The 24,023-nt window shown below is 38.5% G+C and overlaps 1 protein-coding gene across 1 annotated transcript in view; it reads right to left on the reverse strand.

Moving 5' to 3' along the window:
- Positions 1–24,023, reverse strand: part of LOC150089189 (transmembrane protein 33-like) — a 108,931-nt gene that overhangs the window by 63,488 nt on the left and 21,420 nt on the right. Inside the window, exon 3 of the mRNA XM_090389712.1 lies at positions 11,031–11,125. Within this exon, the coding sequence (XP_090245838.1) occupies positions 11,031–11,125 (95 nt within the window). The remainder of the gene's footprint in view (positions 1–11,030; positions 11,126–24,023) is intronic.

Below are 24,023 nucleotides of genomic sequence, written 5' to 3' on the forward strand. Positions count from 1 at the left end.
TAAAATAATTTGTTGGAGTTGCCCATATACAGCACTTGGCATTTCCTTTTGAACACCATCTTGTATCGGTATATTTCTTCAGGCTGATTTTTATGACCGATAATAGTTTTCCCCATCTGCTAATGGATGAAGAGAAGAAACTGTACAGTTCCAAGAAATGTCACAGCATCTGCATTAATGCTGGCTGGATGTATGCATATCAAATTAAGATTATGTGCATGTTATGCACATAATCTTAATTTGATATCAAGCAAGGGAATTTTCCTTTTGAAATGAAAAGACTCGGACACCTTTGTACTTTCCCAACATATTGGCACCATTATCACTTAAACACGTATATTTTCAATTAATAGGCCATTTTGATTGTTTCTCCTTAATTTATGACGCAATTCCCTCTCCCGTTTTTTCTGTTGCATTTATGAAATCAATGTACTTTTCTTCAATTGTATATTTATCGTCAATTGTATCCGTCACTAAATAAATTCAAGGAAGAACTAGACACACTTTTGGAGTGAATGCATGGGTGAAATGGGAAGTTGTGTTTTTTTTTTTGGCTGATGCTGTAAAAGCTTGTTTTCTTGCATCGTATGCCCTCTACTAATGCTAATTTCTGTTAACTGGTCTCTGTGTGATACATCCGGAGTGCTCTCAAATATTATACTATAATATTTAGCTATTTGGATTTCTTTCATTATTTCACTTTGTACTTTTGATGCTAACAATAACTAAATTATTAAGTTCATTCTGAATTTCAGGCGATAAATAATTATTGTGGTGTTTAACATGCAATTCCAGAGCATTTTTCAAATTTGATCAAGTTTAAAAATATACCACAATTATATAAAAAAAAATTGATACATTTCAATTTTTTTTCCCTTCGGTATTGATTTTACTAGCATGTCCATGAAATGCCAAGTTATTTTCAGCACAGGACAATACACATTTCAATATTATTTTCAATATACGCCGCCATTTCAAACTTTCATTTCTTAGTGCCACTCATGCAACATCGTCAATTAGTCCACCTTTAAAAGACCCTTTTCTAATAATTTCCATTTTTTTAAACTGTTTATGTGTTGTAACAAATTCTCTTGAAATAGAATGTTTGAATTTAGATGTTTCCAGTCCTTAAATCCAACTGATCTGCAAAATGAAACATTATTTGTGCCAGATACAAATAAGAGGCACGGAAACAAATATATTGCATCATTGTTTTTGCAATAAAATAACCATTTCCTCTCCTTCGTTTTTATATTTCCACAAATTATTGAAACATGGACCATTAGTGACAGGATGCGTACTTAACATTATACAGTAAGACCCCCGTATCCGCGGGGGATACATTTCAAGACCTACCATGGATGGCTGAAACCGTGGATATAAGCGAACACCAGCTGACAACATATATAATGCGATTTTCTCGTACATACATACGTATAATAAAGTTTAATTGATAAATTAAACACACAATAAGACATTACCAACATTAAATATGGTAATAATAAAGTACAGCAGATTCTTGATTTACCGGGATTGGATTAACCAGGACACTTCAAGACTCCAAATAAAAAAATAAAAAATAAAATAAAAAACCAAATCAACCAGAAGTCATAAAATTCAAGTAATAACTAGAATAGGTATAAACAGATATTTGCAAGTTGTAAATAAGCGACAAGAACTGGCGTTATAAGTTGTCATTGGGAGATTAGTGTACCTATTATCTTGCAACCCCCTCTTCACACCTACCACTAGAAACAAAAAAAAAAAGAGAGACCAAATGTTTAGTTTGTTTTAGTGCATCGCGTCGATTGTTTGGTGACCAAACCATACGCAACAAAGGGAAGCTATTTGATTTAAAATCAACATCATAAAAAATAAAGGGAAGCATCATATTGGACATGCGAGTAGTACGGATTAAATTTTTTCATATTTTTCCCAGTGGTTAACTGCAGGTAACTGAATCAGCAGATATGGGGGCATAACCAATGGTGAGCTATAGTGGGCTCTCAAGAGCCCATCATTATTTTTTTTGAAAATTTGCAAGACCATTGTTGAGACGATCATTTATTTTACAAATAAAATCCTGAATGCAATTATTGAGTATCCACAGCCAAAACTACGTAGGGCGAGGGGGGGAACCCATTCCCAGCATTTTAATGGCGCAATCGATCGGTTATGTATTTTAAAATTGCTTCATTTTTGATTTAATTACAGTCCGACCTCTGTTTAACGAACTTCTTTATAACAAATTTTTTTGATTCCCTTGGTAATTAATTTAAAATAGTTTCTGTTGAACAAAGAAAATTTCCATGTAACGAACGGATTAGGAGAGAAAACTGTGTATACATTGTTCTCACCTCTGGCTTTTAGGCAATTTAGGTAATTAGAAAGTGCGAATTAAGGATGAAAGGGATTATCGTTCCACAACGTGAGTGGTGTCCATAAGACCTATGAGTCACATACCGAGAAGTTGCGCTAGTCAATATGCTTTCCATAGCCAGTCAGAGGATTAAGAAGATTCTCGACACAGATTATAGCCTCTAGTCAACCTGTGTTGTGGTTCCCCCTTACTCCAACAAATGGGCATATGTTTTTCGGAGAAGTGAGTGATCCATACCTTCCAGTAAATTTCTCCTGTCTATGTTTACACGGTCACAGTAGCAGAATATTCGTGTGATTCCGTCATTTTGCACTGTATTCAAAGAACTAGTGACAGTAGCAACGTAGGGGGGGGGGGGGATTGAGGCAACTAAGATATTATATAAACTGGTAAGAAGATGAAATGTTGGCAGATTTTGAAACTTTGTCGAGCCTTTCACTGTGTAGAAAATGTTCTAAAATATAATCTTACCAGTTCAGGCAATAATTACCATACAGGCAATAATTACAAAAAAAAAAAAAAAAAACTATCACCAATCTCCAAAAACCTAGCGCAAATTAAGGATGATTGCTAAAGAATGTGATGTGGAAACTATAAAGATTGGTCGTGTGTTTGGGCCACGATGAGCAGCCTGTAGCTTGCGGACGGCAATTGTGGGTTGGAGGAATTATCCCGCTTTGTGCAAACATTTTGAATCAGAAGTTAAATATTCCGGATTATTAAATTGACTTTTAAATCTGGAATTTCTTAACCATTTAGCACTAATGATCGATATCCTGCAGGAGCTCTCTTACCTTTCAGAAGCTTTACAGACTCACTATGGTAAAAGCAGATAAATTAATTATTCGAACTATCAATGCTATTGCTAATTTTAAAAATTCTGAAGGAAATTATGAAGGTAAAATTGAGAGCATGCTGAAGTGGAAAGAATTTGAATGAATCAAAATCGAAAGTAAAAAAAATTACCTTGTGACCAGTTATTAAATGCATTGTTTTATCCTCAAAGGATAAGTTATTAATTCAACAGAGTAATATTAAATGAAATAAAGAAAATAATGATACCATTGAAAGAAATTTTAAACACATGCTGCCCGAAATCATGGAATGTGAAAGAACTTTCGTCTCGGTGGCAAGACGGTGAAAACTGAATAAGAAATTTAAGTTTTCTGATAAAATATGAAATAAAAATTAATGATTTTAGAGATTTTGTCGAAGACAGTGTATCTTTAAAATCAAGTGAAATTACCTTTTCAATTAAGAAAGCCAGAAAATATCTTTGAAACCGCTGCGATTAGCAGTGCTGAAGCTGAGTGAGCTTTCAGCGTAATGAATAATATTGTGACAATTAAACACGTTGCAGATTATGATGACCATACATCTAAATGGAAATCCATTGCTTCAATATGATCCGGATCGTTAAGTCAAATCATTTCTCTGTAATCATTGCTCAGCTATTGAGCAAAGCAGAAGATCGACAACAAATATTAATAAAGAAGTAAATTCTATGTGGAAATTTTTAGAATAAATTTTTCTTGAATATTTGTGAAATTATTTTTTTTTCATGTAATCTGTGATTTTTTTGTGTACTTTTTCTAGAAAGTTTGTTTTTTATGTAATATTTGTTTTTATATTGTGGAACTTTATATTGTGGAGCACTGCTAATCGCAGCGGTTTCAAAGATATTTTCTGGCTTTCTTAATTGATGTTATTATCAAATAGATATTTATTTAAAGTATACCCAGTATAAAATAAAATAAAATATTTCAGTAGCTTTCGGAACTCGTGTCCCTTCGTCAACTGACAAATTTGAATACATTACAAGCAAAGTGTGGCACGTTACTCATTCGTCATTGTTGTAGCACGGACGTGTGCTGCCTTGCGCCAGTGATCATCCATCAATAAAACGGTTGTCTCCAGGATTGGATGTATACGCATGCCTTTCTGGCGATTTAATGCCTTAGGGTTGTTCATTATGTTTAGTGACTCTAGCCATAGGCGGTGGCGAAAGTGTCGCGCGTGGTCCACTATCTCAAAGTCGCGCTTGGGGTCAAGATCGTGGTTGGTAGCCCAAAAATGTTCTGCAAGCGCGGACTGGTCAGTTTCGGCAAGCCGGATTGCTCTGTCGTGTTCCGTGAGGCGATCCTGGAGACGTCTCGATGTCTCACCTACGTAGCAACTGTTACAGGCCCTACAGGTGATACGGTACACTACATTGCTGCGTAAGACAGGTGTGACAGGGGTCTTCACACTGGAGACAAGTGAACGTAGGTTCCTACCTGGTAATTGTACACATTTGATGTTGTAACTTCTCAGGATCTTCGAGATACGTCCTGACACTCCTGGATAGTACGGAATGTAGGCGGATGATATGCCGACTTGCTTCGGAGGTCTTGGGTTGGAAGTAAGTTCTTGTGCCTGTAACAAGCATCTGTTTAGTACATGGGATGGATAACCGCATCTGGTTAGGTCCGCCTTCACACGGGAGATCTCGTTACGTCTAATTGTGTCGGTGCTGGAATGGCTCCAGGCCCTGGAGAACAGGGTGCGGGCAGTGCTATTGAGATGGCTTGGAGCGTGGCCGGACCCGTAGTTGGTGAATTGACCGCACCACATGGGTTTGCGGTATACTGAGGTCTCTAGATGTGGGCCTACGCGATGCACTAGCACGTCCAGAAACGGGAGCGAACCGTCCACCTCTGATTCTACGGTAAACTTGATGAAACTGGATAGAGAGTTGAGGTATTCTAGTAGTACGGTTTCAGAACCACGTGGTATTATGGTAAAAATATCGTCGACATATCTACACCACGTTGTAATAGGTGTAGGTGGGTTCTGGTGTATCTGCTTCTCCAGATCTTCCATGGCGATGTTAGCTACTACGGAACTGACAGGGGCACCCATAGCAGTGCCATGTACTTGTTTGTAGAGTGAGTCTTCAAAGGTGAAGATGCTGCTAGAGAGGCATAGGTTGAGGGCGGTACAGATGTCATCAGTGGATAGTGACGTCCTGGAATGGAGGCTTAAGTCGCTCTCAAGGAGCCTTCTGGCGCAGTGCACGGCCTGTTGGACGGGAATCGAGGTGAATAAAGAAACCACGTCAAATGATGCCATGACAGAGTTATCAGGGATTGAAATGTCCTTAATGGTGTTAATGAATTCACTGCTGTTTTTAACGGTGTGAGATGTATTACCTATAAGAGGCGAGAGGAGGCTCGCGATGTGTTTGGACAGTTCATACGTTGGGGCACTGCAGCAAGACACTATAGGTCTGAGAGGAATACCCGGTTTATGGATCTTTGGTAATCCGTAGAATTGCGGTAGTTGGCAGCCAGTAGCACGCAGAAGATGGTGAGTCGCGGTCGGGATCTTCTTATCTTTAAGCCATGCGTGGACAAGTTTATTAACATTTGCTTCCAGACGTTTCAAGACTTTAACGGGAGGATCAGGTAGAGGTTCATATACATTAGGATCGAGTAATAGGGCCAAGGCTTTCTCTCGGTAGGCTGATCGGTCCAGCACAACAGTCCGGCGCCCTTTATCCGCAGGAAGTACAACGATGGAGTTGTCTTTTCTTATAGATGACAGGGCGGCACGTTGGCGGTGGTTGAGGTTTGAGCACGTTTTTCGAGTGTTGCGGAGGACTGCGGCAGTCTTGAATCGGATCTCGTTGGCAGTTTCTTCGGGAAGGTTGGTAATACTGGCTTCTATACCCATAGCGAGCTGTGTGATGGGAGGTTTCGATGGTATAACGGCGAATTTCATACCGTTTGATAAAACACTCAGCTGCTCGTTGGACAGTTGTTTGTTACTTAGATTCAAGACGAAAGAAGTCGTGTCGTCTGAACGAGTGTTCGTCTTTAAGGAGTTAGCTAACTCCTTCTCGATGTCTCGATGTCTCGATGTTATCCATCCCATGTACTAAACAGATGCTTGTTACAGGCACAAGAACTTACTTCCAACCCAAGACCTCCGAAGCAAGTCGGCATATCATCCGCCTACATTCCGTACTATCCAGGAGTAAAAAAAAAAAAAAAAAAAGTGCAGCCATTATCAACCCACTGCAGGATGGAAGCCTCCTCAACAATTCATGCTGAGGGAAATGGACCATAATCTGCCACGCTGGTCCAGTGCGGGTTGGCAGATCGACCGTATTCAGCAGTCAGGGGCTTGAACCCCGGTCTACTCAAAGAGCGTGTGCTACTGCACTCCCGCTCCTGCCCACTCGGCTACGGAGGCCCAGGAGTGTCAGGACGTATCTCGAAGATCCTGAGAAGTTACAACATCAAATGTGTACAATTACCAGGTAGGAACCTACGTTCACTTGTCTCCAGTGTGAAGACCCCTGTCACACCTGTCTTACGCAGCAATGTAGTGTACCGTATCACCTGTAGGGCCTGTAACAGTTGCTACGTAGGTGAGACATCGAGACGTCTCCAGGATCGCCTCACGGAACACGACAGAGCAATCCGGCTTGCCGAAACTGACCAGTCCGCGCTTGCAGAACATTTTTGGGCTACCAACCACGATCTTGACCCCAAGCGCGACTTTGAGATAGTGGACCACGCGCGACACTTTCGCCACCGCCTATGGCTAGAGTCACTAAACATAATGAACAACCCTAAGGCATTAAATCGCCAGAAAGGCATGCGTATACATCCAATCCTGGAGACAACCGTTTTATTGATGGATGATCACTGGCGCAAGGCAGCACATGTCCGTGCTACAACAATGACGAATGAGTAACGTGCCACACTTTGCTTGTAATGTATTCAAATTTGTCAGTTGACGAAGGGACACGAGTTCCGAAAGCTACTGAAATATTTTATTTTATTTTATACTGGGTATACTTTAAATAAATATCTATTTGTTAAACTATGGACCCCAGTACTCCAGGCCCATTTGTTACTATTCACTGATGTTATTATGTTTTTAGTTTTTATGTTATTTGTGATATGAGAAATATTTCATGTACTTTTTTATTCACAATATTAAAATTTTATCATGAAAAAAAAATGTATCCATTATACTTCCCTAGTTGTTAAAACAAGACGAATAAAAAATTTGTGCGTGTGCCGAGCACGTGCGGTAGACGGTCTATGCGAAACATCCTTCACGTTTCTTTTAGGTATTTTGCTTTGTATATATCGATTATGAAATAAGAGCTTTTTTATTGTAAATATTTTATTGATCATTCACAGATTTTCATAATTTTTGGAACACAAGATACAATGGATTTATTATAACTAAAGTAAGAGATGTATACTTGCGAGTGCAACATATCTAAATATCTCTCTAAAATAGCACAAATCGATGTACTGATCTTGTAGTTGATGCGACATACACAGCTGTTAGGGGATCCTAACAATGGAACTTAATAAAAATGCAAGACGAAAAAAGAAATTGTTGACAAATATTTGTATTGTTGCAATCATACTTACTGCAGTAGTAACTTCAGGAAGCATGATTGTGATGTCATACTATTCAAAAATTCTAAAAGGTTAGAACTCCAGACACTGTCGTATCCAGTTATCATCGTAAGGCAAGGCATGATGACCAGGTTTCCAAGTTTTTTTTTTTAGATAGGTCTAGGAACGTTTTACACATATACCCCTTTACCTTAAGGGGGTAATAAGCCGCATCTGTCCACCCCCCTAAATCCGCCCCTGATTCGAGATATCATACCAGTCATGAAATAATCACACTACAAGTAGTGTGAGCGTGGGAAGTGCCTCTAGTGAAAGCCGCGGCACTTCTGTGACCGATCAGATTTACTCAGTAGAAAGTTTGAAAAATTGTGAGCCTATTGCTAAAATATTCACAGCTCACCACTGGGCACAACTGTATATTCATGTTGGACATTAGTGTTAAGGACCGTGTTGCACAATAAGAGATCTGTTTTTGTGGGTATTAAAATTCAGATCTACATGTTCCTTATTAATATTATTGCTACCATCACATTTTCTTCTGCCAACTGTTGTTTGTTATTGTCCAATATCAAATTTGGGCTTTCTTTGACTTCCATTTCAGTGGCATTATCAATTGTTTCATCCTCATTCGAATTATGTTCCTTTTTGTTGTCACTTTTAGGTTTGAAGTGGCAAACCAGTTTTGTAAACTGGTTTGCCACTTCTTTTTTTTTTATTTCCTCTTTAGTCTTTCTACATGGCACTGATGTCCACTTTTTTTCCCTTTGATGGCATTTCTAATTGGGCTTTTGTTGTTTTATTTAAATTATAAATCGCAATATTCACGATTACCTATACACGCATAACTTCTAACTTATTCACTATCCTAGAACATACACAAGGTGCAAACTGCTACGCATTCGAGCATGCAATGATGAAGCGGTCGCCTGATTGAACAAATTGCACACAGACCTTCCTTTTCTTCAAATCCTGGGTTATTTGTTGAATAGTTTCCTTATTAATGCGCAGATCTGAAATCATATGGAGCATTGTACATCAGTCATTGGTAATGATTTCCCACACCATTTCAATTAACCCTGGTGTTCAAACTGTTTTTGCTGGACTCGGATGTTAGTCGTCTTCTAGTGATTGTCTTCCCCATGCAAAATGTTTATTCCACTCAAACACATGTGCAAGAGACAGACACTAAACTCTCCATAAACTTGCTTCATGGTTTGAAATGTTTCCATGGCACTTTTCCCCAATCGAACACAAAACTTGATGTTTGCTCTTTGTTCCATTGTCCCTCAACAACACAGACACAGGAGAAACGTGCAGTTCTGCTCGCACTATGCTCTGAAATGGCGGCACTGACCTTGACTGTGGTACTCAAGGAACAATCATTTTGTGTTTACTTCTAATAGATGGTAGCAGTAAACACAAAATGATTGTTTGGGTGTATATCCACTTCCACAGTGTTGGTGGGTGGTTCAGTTTCCTTACAGTCTTTAGTAGGTTTAAATTTTTCTGTGTCGTTCGAGACCATTGGAGTATCAGTTGGGATACTAATTGGGATTTTGGTGGCATTGCTGGTTTTTGTTTTAGAATATCTTTTCCAGTGGTTGATAAAGTTGCTTTAATCCAATTAGCTAGCAAGACATTCAGCGGTATTGACACATCTGTTTGAATTGCAGTTGTATGACAAGTTCGGGTGTGAGAAGCATAAGGACTGTCTGCGTGCCTCAAGATATGACTTTATGTTCTACTTTGAATTTTGGCATTTTCCTACCTGTCTTCCATGTTTCACATGATTTAGAAAAGGCAGGGTAACTGCCTTTGCAATTGGGAACTGCAGCTGAACAATCTGCTTGTGTATGAATCTTTTGAACTACAAATGGAACATATGGCATCACCTCTGCATGCCTGCTGTGAGTGGCCATATTTCTGGCATTTAAAACAGTGAAGAGGATTCGAGGCAATTTAAATATCCAGCTTTTACTGAGGATGGCAAATCAGGAGTGCTAAAAGTTAAAATGATGGAACGAGTTGGAATGAGATTTCCATTTTTTTTGTCATTATTCTTTTAGCACTGATTACGTTTTGATGGTTAAGTTCTTGAACTAATTCCTCCTCAAACACTGTAATTAAGTCCCATTCTGTGATGATGCCTTTCGATGAATTTAAGGTATTGTGGGGAGTAACAGATACTAGCAACCCACCAAATGTTGTCTTGAATAGTCACTCAATGTTTGGAAGTGGCTGTTTCAATCAGATCTCCTGACTGTAGTCGCTTCACCATTTTTGGTGATCTTGTAATAGATTCCAGATGACTTTGAATCATAAATGGCGATAACTTGCCCACAGGCAGGGTGAACAGAGAGTGTATCACCAGAAAATTAGGAATATCTGGACACTGCTTCTGTTTGAAGCCTTTTTTGTTGACTAGTGTTGTTATCATGACAGGATTCTTGTCTTGAGCTTGAAGGCTCTAAGGGTGAAAAATTGTTAGAATCCATGATGGCTCCTTTTGGCCTGGGGGTTTATCTTTACCACCCAGGTTACCGGCCCCACCATGGAGAAGCAGGGGCAATGCCACAAGGTGACCAAGCAGCTGAGTTAGTAAATTAATATTTCTAGAAAAAAAGAAACAGAAAGGTGGTTTCCCTTTCTGGGCCACTGCCTACTTCTTGTAGAGTGTAAGTGCTACTCTGATATACAAATCAAATCAAGAAAATGGTTTTTGAAACAAAAAATAGAATCTGTTCGCTCAAATGCTCTTTGTAGAAATCGCTTTTAGAAATGTACTAGAAATCCCTTGGCCACAGAACGCTTGCCACCTGGGGCCAAAGCAGTATAAAGCTTGCTTCCTTGTATCATTTTGTGATCCTTTCATCCTTAAAAAAAAAAAAAAAGAAAAAAAAAGTTCTTGTTTATACTTCCAGCACAACCACCAGGTCAGTGGAGTTTACAATAAATCAGTCAATACAAATGTTAATCGTATTTAGCTTTTTAATGTTATAAGGGAGTAATAAAAACAAAGAGCAGGTTACCATATACCTTTTATGTAAGTACTGATAAAACTACTAATCTGCTATGGCCAACATATATTTTTCATATTCACTGACTACAGACTACCAATCAATTTTAAAATGAACAACAGAAAAGCATGACTTAAATTGCAATAAATATTTAAACATTTAAGAAAGATAAAAAAATTTTTTTTTCTCAAATTACACGAAACTTACCTAAACAATGGAAGAAAGTAGAAAACTGAAGAAACTAAAGTAATCAACCTGATAAAAGATAATACTACTTCCACCTTTCTTGTCAGCATAAACTGCTAAAATAATAATAAACATTCTGTGACTACCATTCAGTTAGTGCATAAAATCATTCTGTTCATAGCTAAACAAACTAAAGTTTGCAAAAGGGCACTGGTATATTACATCTAATATTGTGGATCAATTCACAACGAATAGCCTCACTCATACACTTAAATAAGTAATACTTCTAGAACAGCGGTTCCCAAACTACTGAGATTTATGGACCCCTTCAAAAATCAAAACAAGTTTGCAGACCCCCTTCAAAAAAGAAAACCCAGTATGAACACTGGTTTTCTTAAAAGAAAATTCAAAGTTTTATGTGTGAAGCAACTCAACTTTATTCTTAATTTTATACAAATATATAATAATAACTTTATTTATCATCAATTTGCTATACATACAACAAATAATTTGAAATATGTATACAATTATATACATACTAATCTTATCGAAAAATAGTAATGTTGTATAACGAAGTTCGTTTTGATTCTATCAGTATACTTTTTTAAGAAAATAAACACATATTACTTGATACCTTCTGAATGTTTTGTAGACCCCAGTTTGGGAAATGCTGTTCTAGAAGAAATATAACGTTACTTATTTTCACTGGATTTCCATCGTTTGCTCCCATTTCAAAGACAGTTGTTGCCTCATTCGTTGGTTAGCAGGCAATCCAAGAGGTGAAAACCCAGTTGTGACTTGACTGCACAAGATGCCAATAAGTGTAACAAACCTCAAACAGCAATTTAGAACAACCTTCAAGCAATGAAAACTATATATAACTATAATGCAGGGTAGCATCATTTTCCTTATAGCTATAACAATTTGAAACAAACTGAAGTTTACAAAAGGAAATCATTACATCTCTCATTGTGAATCACTTCACAAATATAAAAATAAATAATAATAATGTTAGTTATTTTTATACTTCATCCAGGAAAATTGTTAAATATTGTTAAATGATGTTAAAAATTGTTAAATATTGTTAATTGTTAAATTGTTAAATGATGCAGTCACAAAAGAACTGGATGCAGGGAATAACTTTGATATTATATACTTGGATCTTAGAAAGGCTTTTGATACTGTTGCACATGGAAGACTGCTACACAAATTGGAGCAGTGTGACATTGGAGGCAAATTGCTGCTATGGATAAAGGGGTGGTTGAGTGGGAGAAGACAGAGAGTGGTAATCAATGGACACTGCTCATCGTGGACTAATGTTATTAGTGGAGTCCCTCAGGGCTCAGTGTTGGGTCCATTATTGTTTTCTGTATTTATAAATGATATTGATGATGGTATATCAAGCTTAATGTCCAAGTTTGCAGATGATACAAAGGTTGGCAGGGTTGTCAAGGACACTACTGACACTACACTGCTGCAACAGGATCTGGAAAGGTTGAGCAGATGGGCTAAGAGGTGGCAAATGAAGTTTAACATTGACAAATGTAAAGTACTACACATGGGAAACAGCAACCCCAGAGCAACGTATCAACTCTGTGGTACTACACTGACAGTGGTAGAGAATGAAAGGGACTTGGGGGTGATTGTGCAGGCAGATATGAAGTTCTCTGAGCAGTGCAGACGGGCTGCAAGAGTAGCTCATGGAGTATTGTCAATGATATACAGGAATTTTTCCAGCAGGGATAAGGAGGTGATTATTCCATTGTACAAGGCAATGGTCAGGCCACACCTAGAGTACTGTATACAGGTCTGGAGGCCTCATTTCAAGAAGGATGTAGAGCTGCTGGAACGAGTACAGAGAAGGGCAACAAGATTAGTGAATGGAACAAAGGGGTGCTCTTACGAAGAAAGGCTTAAGTTTTGCAAATTACAGTGTCTGGAGACTAGGCACCAGCGAGGTGATCTGATAGAGGTGTATAAAGCCTTGAATGGTTTAAGCATGCTCAATGCTGATGGGATTCTTCCTCTAGCTCAGAAAAATCACCTGAGAGGGCATAAATTCAAATTGAGGAAAGACAGATGTAGAATAGACGTGCGGAAATTTGCCTTTAGCCAGCGGGTGGTTGGTTGGTGGAACAGACTGCCATCCCTTGTGGTGGAGGTTGATAGCCTAAATAAGTTTAAGGCTCAGCTGGACAGGTATTTTGAACGAACAGAGGGGTGAAGTGGAAGTGGGTTTTTTTTTTTTTTTTTGGCTGATGCTGCATAAGCTTGCTTTCTTGCATCAAATGCCTCTACTAATGCTAATGCTAATGCTAATATTTAAAGTTCAGGAGTGTGAACCACTTCACCCATTGTGAAGTGTTCACAATATGAGATGTCATATGATGATGCTCTTTTGCAAACTTGATTAGTTTTGAATTGGTATAGTTATGAGAAAGATCATAATCATATCATCAAAACCTTCTCCTACCGACTACCCAAGTTCTACTATCACACCGGTTCCGTTTTCTGCCGGTTCGACCATATTTATCAATTGAACTGACTCTGGCCATATATTTTTCTGACAAGCATTTAATGCTGCCAGTTTTGCTTCTTTGAGCAATAAAGCCAATACAGTACACAACTGAAAAATGTTTCCATGCTTCCATCACTTCAATTGATTCAGAATCATTTTTTTCCATAAGTCATTGTAACAATTTTCTGATGTAATGAGTTTTAAAGGTAGATATAATGCCTTGATCTAATGGCTGAATTAAAGAAGTTGTATTAAGTGGTAGGAATATTACTTCAACATCTAGATAACTTCTAATTCTTTTGGATGGCTTGGTACATTATCCAATAGTAATAAAACTTTGAAATCTAGATTTTTCCACAAGTTCAATAGGACAGAATCTAACATGGAGATTTCCCAACAAAATATGTTGGGAAAGGAAATGGGGATTTTTTTTTTTTTTTTTTTTTACATAATGACTAGCAAGTCAACAGCGAGGATTCACAAAAAAGAATGGAAACGTTGAAAAATGACATCCAACATAATAGCAGGGTTTACCCCGCACAAATGCTCAAATATACCATGTCATGCAAAGTTTCCCTCAATTCTCTAGTTTCAGGCACTCCTCGAAGCTAACAGTGTAGGTTTCTGCATTCACTGTTCCGTTAATAAACTTAATTTGCCCCACCCCTTTGCTTGTTATGCGTCCCCAGACCATCTTACCGGCGGGGAACTTTACAGTCGGCGTTATGCAGTCAGGATGGTATGCCTCCAAATTTCGTCTTCTGACCTGTTAGTTTAGCATCATATCGCTTCCCATCTGAGCCATGCAGGTTGAATTTCAATTTGTCAGAAAAGATGGTGTCTCACTGCTCTTTTGTCCATGAAACATGCATTTTAGCCCAAGCAAGTCGCTTCTTCCTCATTTGTCAGGTCAACAAAAGTACCTCCTTGGGCTGATAGGCATGCAGACCACATTCCGAAAGCAGTCTTTGGATAGTTTGTGCACTTGTTTCAACAACAGAGGCCATCTAAAAGTCCAGTTTTAGATCAGGAGCACTAGCATGGTGATTACAAAGGCATAGCCATTTCAAATATCAATCTTGGGAAGGCGTAGTCACTCTCTTATGGCCTGATCCAGGTCTTCTCTTCACATCGCCGGTTTCATGCTTTAATTTCAGCACCTGGAATACTGTTGACTGGTGGAAGCCTATTTTATCAGCAATAGCACACATAGAAAGCCCTTCCTGGGACAGAGCAACAGCTACACTTTTTTTTTGGTGTCAACTGAACATATTTACCCCAGGGGCTCACACCTGGGGTAAATATGTTTTAGCTGCCCTCATCTCTCTCTGTAAATTACTCTGTAGCAAAGGCAATGAACAGCATGCTGATAATATTGGTACTATATCCTTAGTTGAGAGATCCATTTCCTCAAAAAATTGCTATGGCTATTTCTAAATGTTTAAAGAACTGACTAATCTGCTTGGTTGTCATGACACCTTCTGACAGACTCCTGAACTAGGATATGAGCATCTGACTTCCTCTGCTTTCTAGAAAGACAAGGTCTTTATTAGTGAGCTTTTACTAGGAATATTGCCAGCTTAAATTTTTAACTGCACTTGATCATTCATCTCTGGATTGGTCAAATGCAGTAAGACTGAGGTTGACCAAAAAACTTGAGTAGTGATTTTTAAATATTTGGTCTTCAAATCCCAGAAACCAAGAAAAATTTCTTGCCAAGAATTTTCTTCTGGTGCCACTGAGGTGAAGTTTTGCAAATTACAGTGTCTGGAGACTAGGCACCTGCGAGGTGATCTGATTGAGGTGTATAAAGCATTGAACGGTTTGAGCATGCTCAGAGGAAGAATCCCATCATATTGCTGATGGGATTCTTCCTCTTGCTCAGAATAATCACTTGAGAGGGCATAAATTCAAATTGAGGAAAGACAGATGTGCGGAAGTTTGCCTTTAGCCAGCAGGTAGTTGGTTGGTGGAACAGACTTCCATCCTTTGTTGTGGAAGTTGATAGCCTAAATAAATTTAAAGCTGAGCTGAACAGGTATTTGGAACAAATCGGAGGGATGAAATGGAAGCATTTTTTTTTTTTTTTTTTGGCTGATGCTACATAAGCTTGCTTTCTTGCATCATATGCTTCTACTAATGCTAACACTATTTGATCTCACCAGTATCAAAAGCTCTACAGTATTCTGCATCACATCCAGAAAACTGAAAAACCTTTCCAAAATTTTTTTGGGGTTCTATCCAGGTCTCTTGCTTTCATAGCATAGGTAATATGTCTTAAAAGAAGCAATCATACCTTAGTCAACAGGTTAGAGCAGTGACACCGGACAAGATGAGATTGACTTATAGCTCTTGTTATCAGAGTAGAGCAATAAGGCAATCACATCAAGGATTTGTTATGGACAGATGTCTGTCCAATCTAACTGCCTACTATGAGCTAGTTACAAAAATTAATTTTGACATCATACACTAGAGCAGCTTTTCCCAAACTTTTTTAAAAAACCCAGTTTTTTTAGATGCAGAGAAAGCAATATTTGTAATGTGCTTATGGAGAGAGAGAGAGAGAGAGAGAGAGAGAGAGAGAGAGAGAGAGAGAGAGAGAGAGAAAGAGAGGGAGAGAGGGGGGGGGGGTGTTAGAAGTCAGGTTCAGTAATCCCCAATAGAAATGTATGAACTTGCCTGGAAATCAGAGTGTCACTGAAGATAAGCATAGGAGCAGAAGAATACTTTTTTTGCAAGATATAAAACAGGACTAAGTTTTAGAAGGATTGAAATCAACTAAGTTATCTTTGCCCCATCGGAGAATTACATGGACATCAGCATTTAAGGAACTGGTAGCAGATATTCGAGAAGTTGAAGCTGTTTGAACAGGGCAAGGTTTCTCAAACCTTGCCCTGCTCAAATGATCAACACTGACAGAATCCATACTGGCGATCGTTGATCAGATGGAAGGTTTCTAGATAGTTTAAAAGTTTATCAGTTAATTGATTTCTCCATTACTTTAGAATGCATAGAAATAAGTGCAATGGGACAATAATTGGATGGGTGGTACTTGTCACCCTTTTTTAGAAACTGGCTGGATATGAGAAAATTTCCGAGCAGAAGGGAAAACACCTTTAAAATAAAAAATTGTAAAAAAGCGACACAGAACAGAAATAAGCACAGGTTTAGAGAACAAGTGGAGAAATGCCATCAGGACCTGAAGCTTTCTTAGCATCAGTATTGTTCAAAATTTTTCTGACACCTTTTAATGGAAGGCCACAAGAGGACATTAATAGAGGCATATGATGCAAGAAAGCAAACTTATGCAGCATCAGCCAAAAAAAAAAAAAAAACACTTCCCATTTCACCAATCCATTTGCTTGAAATGTTTGTGTAGCTCTGCCTAGGCACATTATAGCCAAAGCAGCTTATACACTATAAAACCCCCACAACAACAACAACAACAACAACAAGTAGCTCTGCCTTGAATTTATTTAATGCTGTCCACTTCTACAACAGATGGAAGTTTGTTCAGGAAATCAACGACCCAGTGGCTAAAGGCAAATTTCTGCACATCTACTCTACAACTGCCTTTCCTCTATTTGAATTTATGTTCCCTCAAGCGATTAATCTGTGCAAGAGGAAGAATCCTATCAGCATTGAGCTTGGTCAAACCATTCAAGGCCTTATACACCTCAATCAGATCACCTCGCAGATGCCTAGTCTGTAGACACTGTAATTTGCAAAACTTAAGTCTTCGTAAGAGTAACCCTTTGTTCCATTCACTAATCTTGTTGCCCTTCTCTGTACTCATTCCAACAGCTCTACATCCTTCTTAAAATGAGGCCTCCAGACCTGTATACAGTACTCAAGGTGTGGCCTGACCATTGCCTTATACAAGGGGATAATCACCTCCTTATCCCTGCTAAAAAATCCTGTATATCATTGACAAGACACCATGAGCTACTCTTGCAGACTCGACACTGCTCAGAAAACTTCATATCTGACAGCACAATTACCCCCCCCAGTCCTTTTCATTCTCTACCACCCTGAGTGTAGTACCACACAGCTGATACGTTACTCTGGAGTTACTGCTACCCATATGCAGTACTTTACATTTGTCAATGTTAAACTTCAGTTGCCACCTCTCAGCCCATCTGCTGAAGTTTTCTAGATCCTGTTGCAAGAGCATGCTGTCATTAGTGTCATTAACAACCAAGCCAACCCTTGTATCGTCTGCAAATTTAGATATTAAGCCTAATATACCTTCATCGATATCATTAATAAATACATAAAACAACAATGGGCCCAGCACCGAACTCTGGGGAACTCCACTAATAACATTAGTCCACATAGAGCAGCGTCCATTTATTATCACTCTCTGCCATCTTCCACTCAACCATCCCTTTATCCATAGCAGCAATTTGCCTCCAATGCCACACTGCTCCAATTTCTACAGTAGTCTTCCATGTATAACAGTATCAAAAGCTTTCCTAAGATCCAAGTATATGATATCAAAATTATTCTTTGCATCCAGTTCCTTTGTGACCACATCATAGTATCCAATCAAACTAGTCAGACAAGACTTCCCCTTAACAAACCCATGCTGTGTCTGAACAATAACCGAAGTCTTGTCTAGATGTTCCTGCAGAGCTTCTTTAACCAGTACCTCCATTAATTTTCCTGGAACAGAAGTTAAACTAACTGGTCTGTAATTACTTGTGTCACGCTTTGATCCTCCTTTGTGAATTGGGGTCACATTTGCACATCTCCAGTCCATGGGTACCTCCCCTGAGTCCAAGGAAGCTCGCATAATTATGGCTAAGGGTTTGCTTCACTTCCTTTGCTGCCTCCTTTAATATAACTGGAAAGATCCCATCCACCCCAGGTGCCTTTCTTATATTTATCTTGAACATTTATTATTACAATAAATGTTATTACAAGATCATTTAGCTCACTGTCAGAGTTTAATACACCTCTGGCATTCCCCCTCCCTGAATAACTCCTCATATGTAAATGTAGATGCAAAATACTCATTCAGGTTGCTAGCAATCTGAGCAGGATCATCAACAGTTGAACCATTGATATCAAATGGACCAATCTGATTCATCCCCTTCCTTCTAGAGTTTGCATAAGTAAAAAACACTTTGCTGTTTTTCTTTGCATCCTTTGCCAAAGATTTCTCATAAACTGCCTTCACCTGTCTAACCTCCATTGTAACTTGATTACAGACCGGCTTATATCTACCATAGGCTTCTGAGTCACCTGTTAATTTATATGTATCCCATGCATTTTTATTCTCTGCCACATGTCATGTTCATCCGACATCCATTTAGGCCTAAACCTTGAACAATATTTCTTAGTTGGTATGAAAAGCCTAGTAGCTTCCAAGATTAATTCTTTGAATGATTCCCATTTAGAATTTGCTGTTGGTAACATCATCAGTTGGTCAAAGATTATTCTTCCCCAGTGAGGCTTGAACTCACAACCTCGGCACTGCTTAGGAATACTATTTTGTAAGTACCGCACGATAACCAACTGTGCCACTGGGTACGACAATGGAGTCTACTGGGAATGGTAGGTGGTGGTTTACCAAGATCATGCACACATGAGTTAGAAGAAAAGTAGGATACTAGCAGTCAGATGTATTTTTGGCTGAAGTGACAATAGAACTATCTGATTTTGACAGAAGTGGGAATAGAGATGAGCAAAATTTGCGGCAATAGCTTTGTCAAGAGATAGGACTCGGTAGTTCAAATGGTAGTTCAAATGGTAGCCTTTCGGTACCATTTGAACAAGAAGCAAGCATGGCCTGACGTAGCCAAGTGGTCAAGGGCAAGAGTGCATAACACGCGTTCCTTGAGTGGACCGGAGTTCAAGCCTGTGACTACTAAATAAGATAAATGTTTGTATTGACGATTTATTGTAAACTCTACTGACTTGGTTGTTGTGTCAGAGTATAAAGAGAAAAAATAATAATTTTTTTTTTTTTTTTTTTTTTCCTCCTCATAGTCTGTTTGAGATCTAATTTGGACAGAATAATAACATTAAAAGAATAATAGGAATAAAAATCTATCTAGACAGCATTAATCTTAAATTCTCTTTTGATGACTCGACCCTCTAATGTCAGAAACCTTTGGTGACTAGTTTCTGGGAACCCATCTCACACAATCTTTGGACATTCCAAAATGCACATGTATTATTTTAAAATGCTTCCGTGGCAATGTTAAGTACTTTTAAGTTCACACACTTTAATTCTTCTGTTTTCTAAAATTTTTACTTCAATAATGGCAACTGTTTCAGAATTGATTATTTCAGATGGCTAACTAGATTTTTGTTCATCCTTAACTGACACCTGTCCTTGTTTGAAATATGCTGCTACTTTTGCAACAGTAGCATAACTGGGCAATACTTCCCCAAACACTAATCATTCTTTCATGGATTTATTTAGCATTTTTGCCCTTTTTAGTCAAAAATGTGAGTACTGAATGATGTTTGATTCATTTCTTCTTCCAACATAAAAAATTAAATCTTGGAAACTGCATATGACACTGACAAAATTTTTATGTGTGTTATTTTACAAGACATTAAGCTACCAAAATAGCTTATTCTATAATTTATTAATACATTTTATATATCTTGTTCAGGAAAATTTTGATCACCTTTCATAACAAGGATGTCATTAAGTTCTTTGGAATCTGTATAACAGACAATACCAGTAGACTTATAATCTGTGTGGTTCTGCTTTAGCTTCAGTCGCATTCTACTGTATGAATGTGGATTCCACCAAAAACAGTTCTGTAATTTGTATGAGGTACATTCTACGTGCTTTTCATAATGTGGTTCGTGGTTCTCCAGGAGTCCGTGAATAATATCTGAAATTTCTTATAAATATTTAAAAGGAGAAAAAATTTTGTAAAGTTTAGGGCTCTCTGAAAATTTTTTCTAGTTAAAAAGGAATTCTTATGTCACTAAAGTATGAGAAACTATGATTTAAAGTCTAAAAAAAAAAATTATGTAGGCTGTGTGTTCCTTCTTGTCACATAATGAAAACAATGGATGTGTTCCCACAGTAAATTTATAAATTACTTTGCCACACGAAAATTTCAAAAATTATCTTTGAATAAAAATGAATCAAAACCAAGATTGAAGATTGAAATCTACACATTTGTAACCAAAACTAATTCTTAAAAAAAAACAAAAAAAACTGATATTAGGATGAAGTCATGCTGAAAGTACTTTCATTAGCTATATAAATACACATTAACGCTGAAATTTCAGTTTATGCTAGTAAAAAAATTGTTTGCCAAATTTCAACCATCAATATACAACACTTGTTAATTTAATTACTATTAGTATTGGCAAACAATGCAAAAAAAGCAAGCTTATATGGCATCAGCCAAACAAAAAAAAAAAAAAAAAAAAACCCTTCCCATTTCACCTATCTATCCCCTCCAACAGTTTGTCTAGTTCTTCCTTGAATTTATTCATCTATCTACTTCCACAACATCAGACAGAAGTTTGTTCCATCATCAACCACTATGTGACTAAAGGGAAAACTTCCACATATCTATTCTGCAACCATCCTTTCTCAATTTTAATTTATGCTCCCTCATGTGCATAGTCTGAGCAAAAGGAAGAATCTCATCAGCATTGAGCTTGCTCAATCCTTTAAAAGTCTTAAATACCTCAATCAGATTGCCTTGAGGTGCCTGGTCTCCAGATGCTGCAATTTGCAGAACTGTAGCCTTTCTTGGTAAGAGCACCGCTTTTTTCCTCTCATCAATCTCATTGCTGAGATTGACGAGATATACCCAATGCAGCAGCTCTACATCTTTCCTAAAATGAGACCTCCATACCTGTACACAATACTCAAGATGTGGCCTAACCTGATACAAAGGGATAATCATCTTATCCCTGCTCTCAAAGTTTCTCTATATCATTAACAACACCCCACAAGCTGTCCTGACAACACATCTGCACTGCTCAGAGAATTTCATGTCTGACTGCACAATTAAAACAGGCAGGTCTTTTTCATTCTCCACTACCCTTAGTGTAATACCGTACAGTTTGTATGTTAATCTAGGATTACTGTTAACCACATGCAGTACTTTTCATTTGTCAATGTTAAATCTCAATTGCCATTTCTCAGCACAATTGCATTACTTTTCTAGTTCTTGTTGCAGTAGCATACCACCATTACTGTCACTAAACACCCTGCCAACCTTTATCTCATCTGCAAACGTAAGACATTAAGTCTGATATACCCTCATCAATATCATTAATACAGAAAACAACAATGGACCCAACACCAAACCCTGGGGGACTCAACTACACTAGTGTGCAAAACTTAAGGACCAGTCAGGTTTTCACCTATAACTTCTCATAGGAGTGGCCTGGATATGGCAAAAGCATACCAAAGGAACCTCGTGAGGTAAGGAGTTTACAGTACAGTCTTCCAGAAATGATGAAAGAAACAACACATTCACAACAACGGAAACAAAACAGTAAGGGACTTCATTCAAAAATGGCAACATAGCACCGGCTGCCATGATACAGATGCATCACTGCCAAAGATGGAACAAAGGGAAGAGGTGGTCCTTTTCCCTTTATTCAGGCTTTGCATCGCCTGTCCATACTTAGAACAATGTTGTTGATAAGTTCTTGCAGTAACACTGTCCATTCCTCTGTCAGCGCCATCTTCAGCTGGTGAACATTTTCTGGTGGACGTGCCACTAGGAGTCTCCCCAGAGCGTCCCATATGTATTCGATGGGATTTAGATCAGTATAATGGGCAGGCCAATCCATACGAACAATGTCCTCACTTTCCAAAAGCATATCAACAGTTGCAGTACAATGGGGTGTGGCATTATCATCCATAAACACGAACTGAGGGCCAATGGCACCTACTGTACCGAGGTAATCCTTCCCCATGTGCATCTGTTCTGAGGGCCAATGGCACCTCAAAACAGACGCACATGGGGAAGGATTACCTCAGTACAGTAGTGTGCATCGGTTACAGTACCGTCTTCCAGTATTTGGAGTTGGGCACATCCATCCAAGATCACACCTCTCCAGACAAGAACACCTCGACTGCCATATCGATCCCTTTCAGTGATGTTTGCGGGGTGATACCGTGTGCCAACCTCTTGCCAGATTAGTTGATGTCCAGAATCGCTGCTGAGACTGAATCTACTCTCATCAGTAAAGAGTACCTTACCCCATTGCGCTGCTGTCCAGTCCTTGTGTTCGATGCACCACTATAAACAGTGTCTCCGATGGGCAGGTTTTTAAAGGGACACAGAGTACTGGCCGTCAGGCAAACAGTCCATCTTTGGGGAGTCGTCTGGCCACAGTAAACCGCAATATCCTGCATTATGTGCAGCTGGTTCGCAATGGATCCTGCTGTCTAGTGTCGGCCCCTCTTTGCCTGTAGGAATATACAGCGGTCATCACTGGGTGTTGTTTTTCATGGACGACCACCACTGGTCCTTCAAACAGCTGTACCTGTCGTTCTGAAGGCCAACCACACGTGTGAGATGATGGTATGGGCAATACCGAACTCTGCAGCCACACTCCTCGCACTTCGAACTTCCTCGAGCTTACCAATTATTCGACCCTGGGTAAAGTCATCCATATGTTGTCTACTGGCCATTTCATTGTCTGTAGCACTGTATGAAATCAATTGAACGTCGTAACAATTGTGCTCACCATTTGGTAATTTGCACATAACTGCTGAACTACTGCTTTTATCTGATTATGTGAGCCCTCTCATCACGATTCAAATTTTTGCATATGCGCCAGCTTTCTACTGAACGGCCACAGTTATGCAAATCGCCAGGCTGTTTCGTTTGATTTTGTGGTTGTAACCTTTAGAAATAGTGTTGGTACTTAAGTTTTGCACACCAGCATAATAATAACATTAGTCCATGAAGAGCAGTGTCCACTGATAACCACTGTCTTCTCCAAATAAACTGTCCCTTTATCTATAATAACTTTCCCTTAATGCTACACTGCTCCAATTTGTACAGCAATCTATGTGTAACGTACTAGACTGCTGTACAAATTGGTTTTAAAAGCTTTTCTGAAATCCTAGTATACAATATCAAAATTATATTTTGAATCCAGTTCCTCTGTTACTGCATCATAGTATACAATCAGATTGGTCAGACAAGATCACCCTTGACAAACCCATGCTATTACTGAAGTATAACTGCACTCCTGTCTAGATGGTCATGCATTACTTCTTTAACAAGTGACTCAATTTTTTCCCTGGAACAGAAAATAATCTACCAGGTCTGTAATTACTCATATCACTCTCTGATCCCAACTGCTTTGTTATTTGGGGATACATTCACCCATCTCCAGAACACGGGAACATACCGTGTTCATGATATGCAAGTGTAAGCTGAAATCAATAAATCCCTCACTGAGAATGATCTTAAGAATTATTCAGATCATTTGTGTTCTTTAAAAAATGAAATGAAAAATAGATTTTCAGATTTATTTTCTTT

This window comes from Mastigoproctus giganteus, chromosome 2 (assembly GCF_048544385.1).
Source record: "Mastigoproctus giganteus isolate SK-2022 chromosome 2, ASM4854438v1, whole genome shotgun sequence".
Classification (NCBI taxonomy): Eukaryota; Metazoa; Arthropoda; class Arachnida; order Uropygi; family Thelyphonidae; genus Mastigoproctus; species Mastigoproctus giganteus.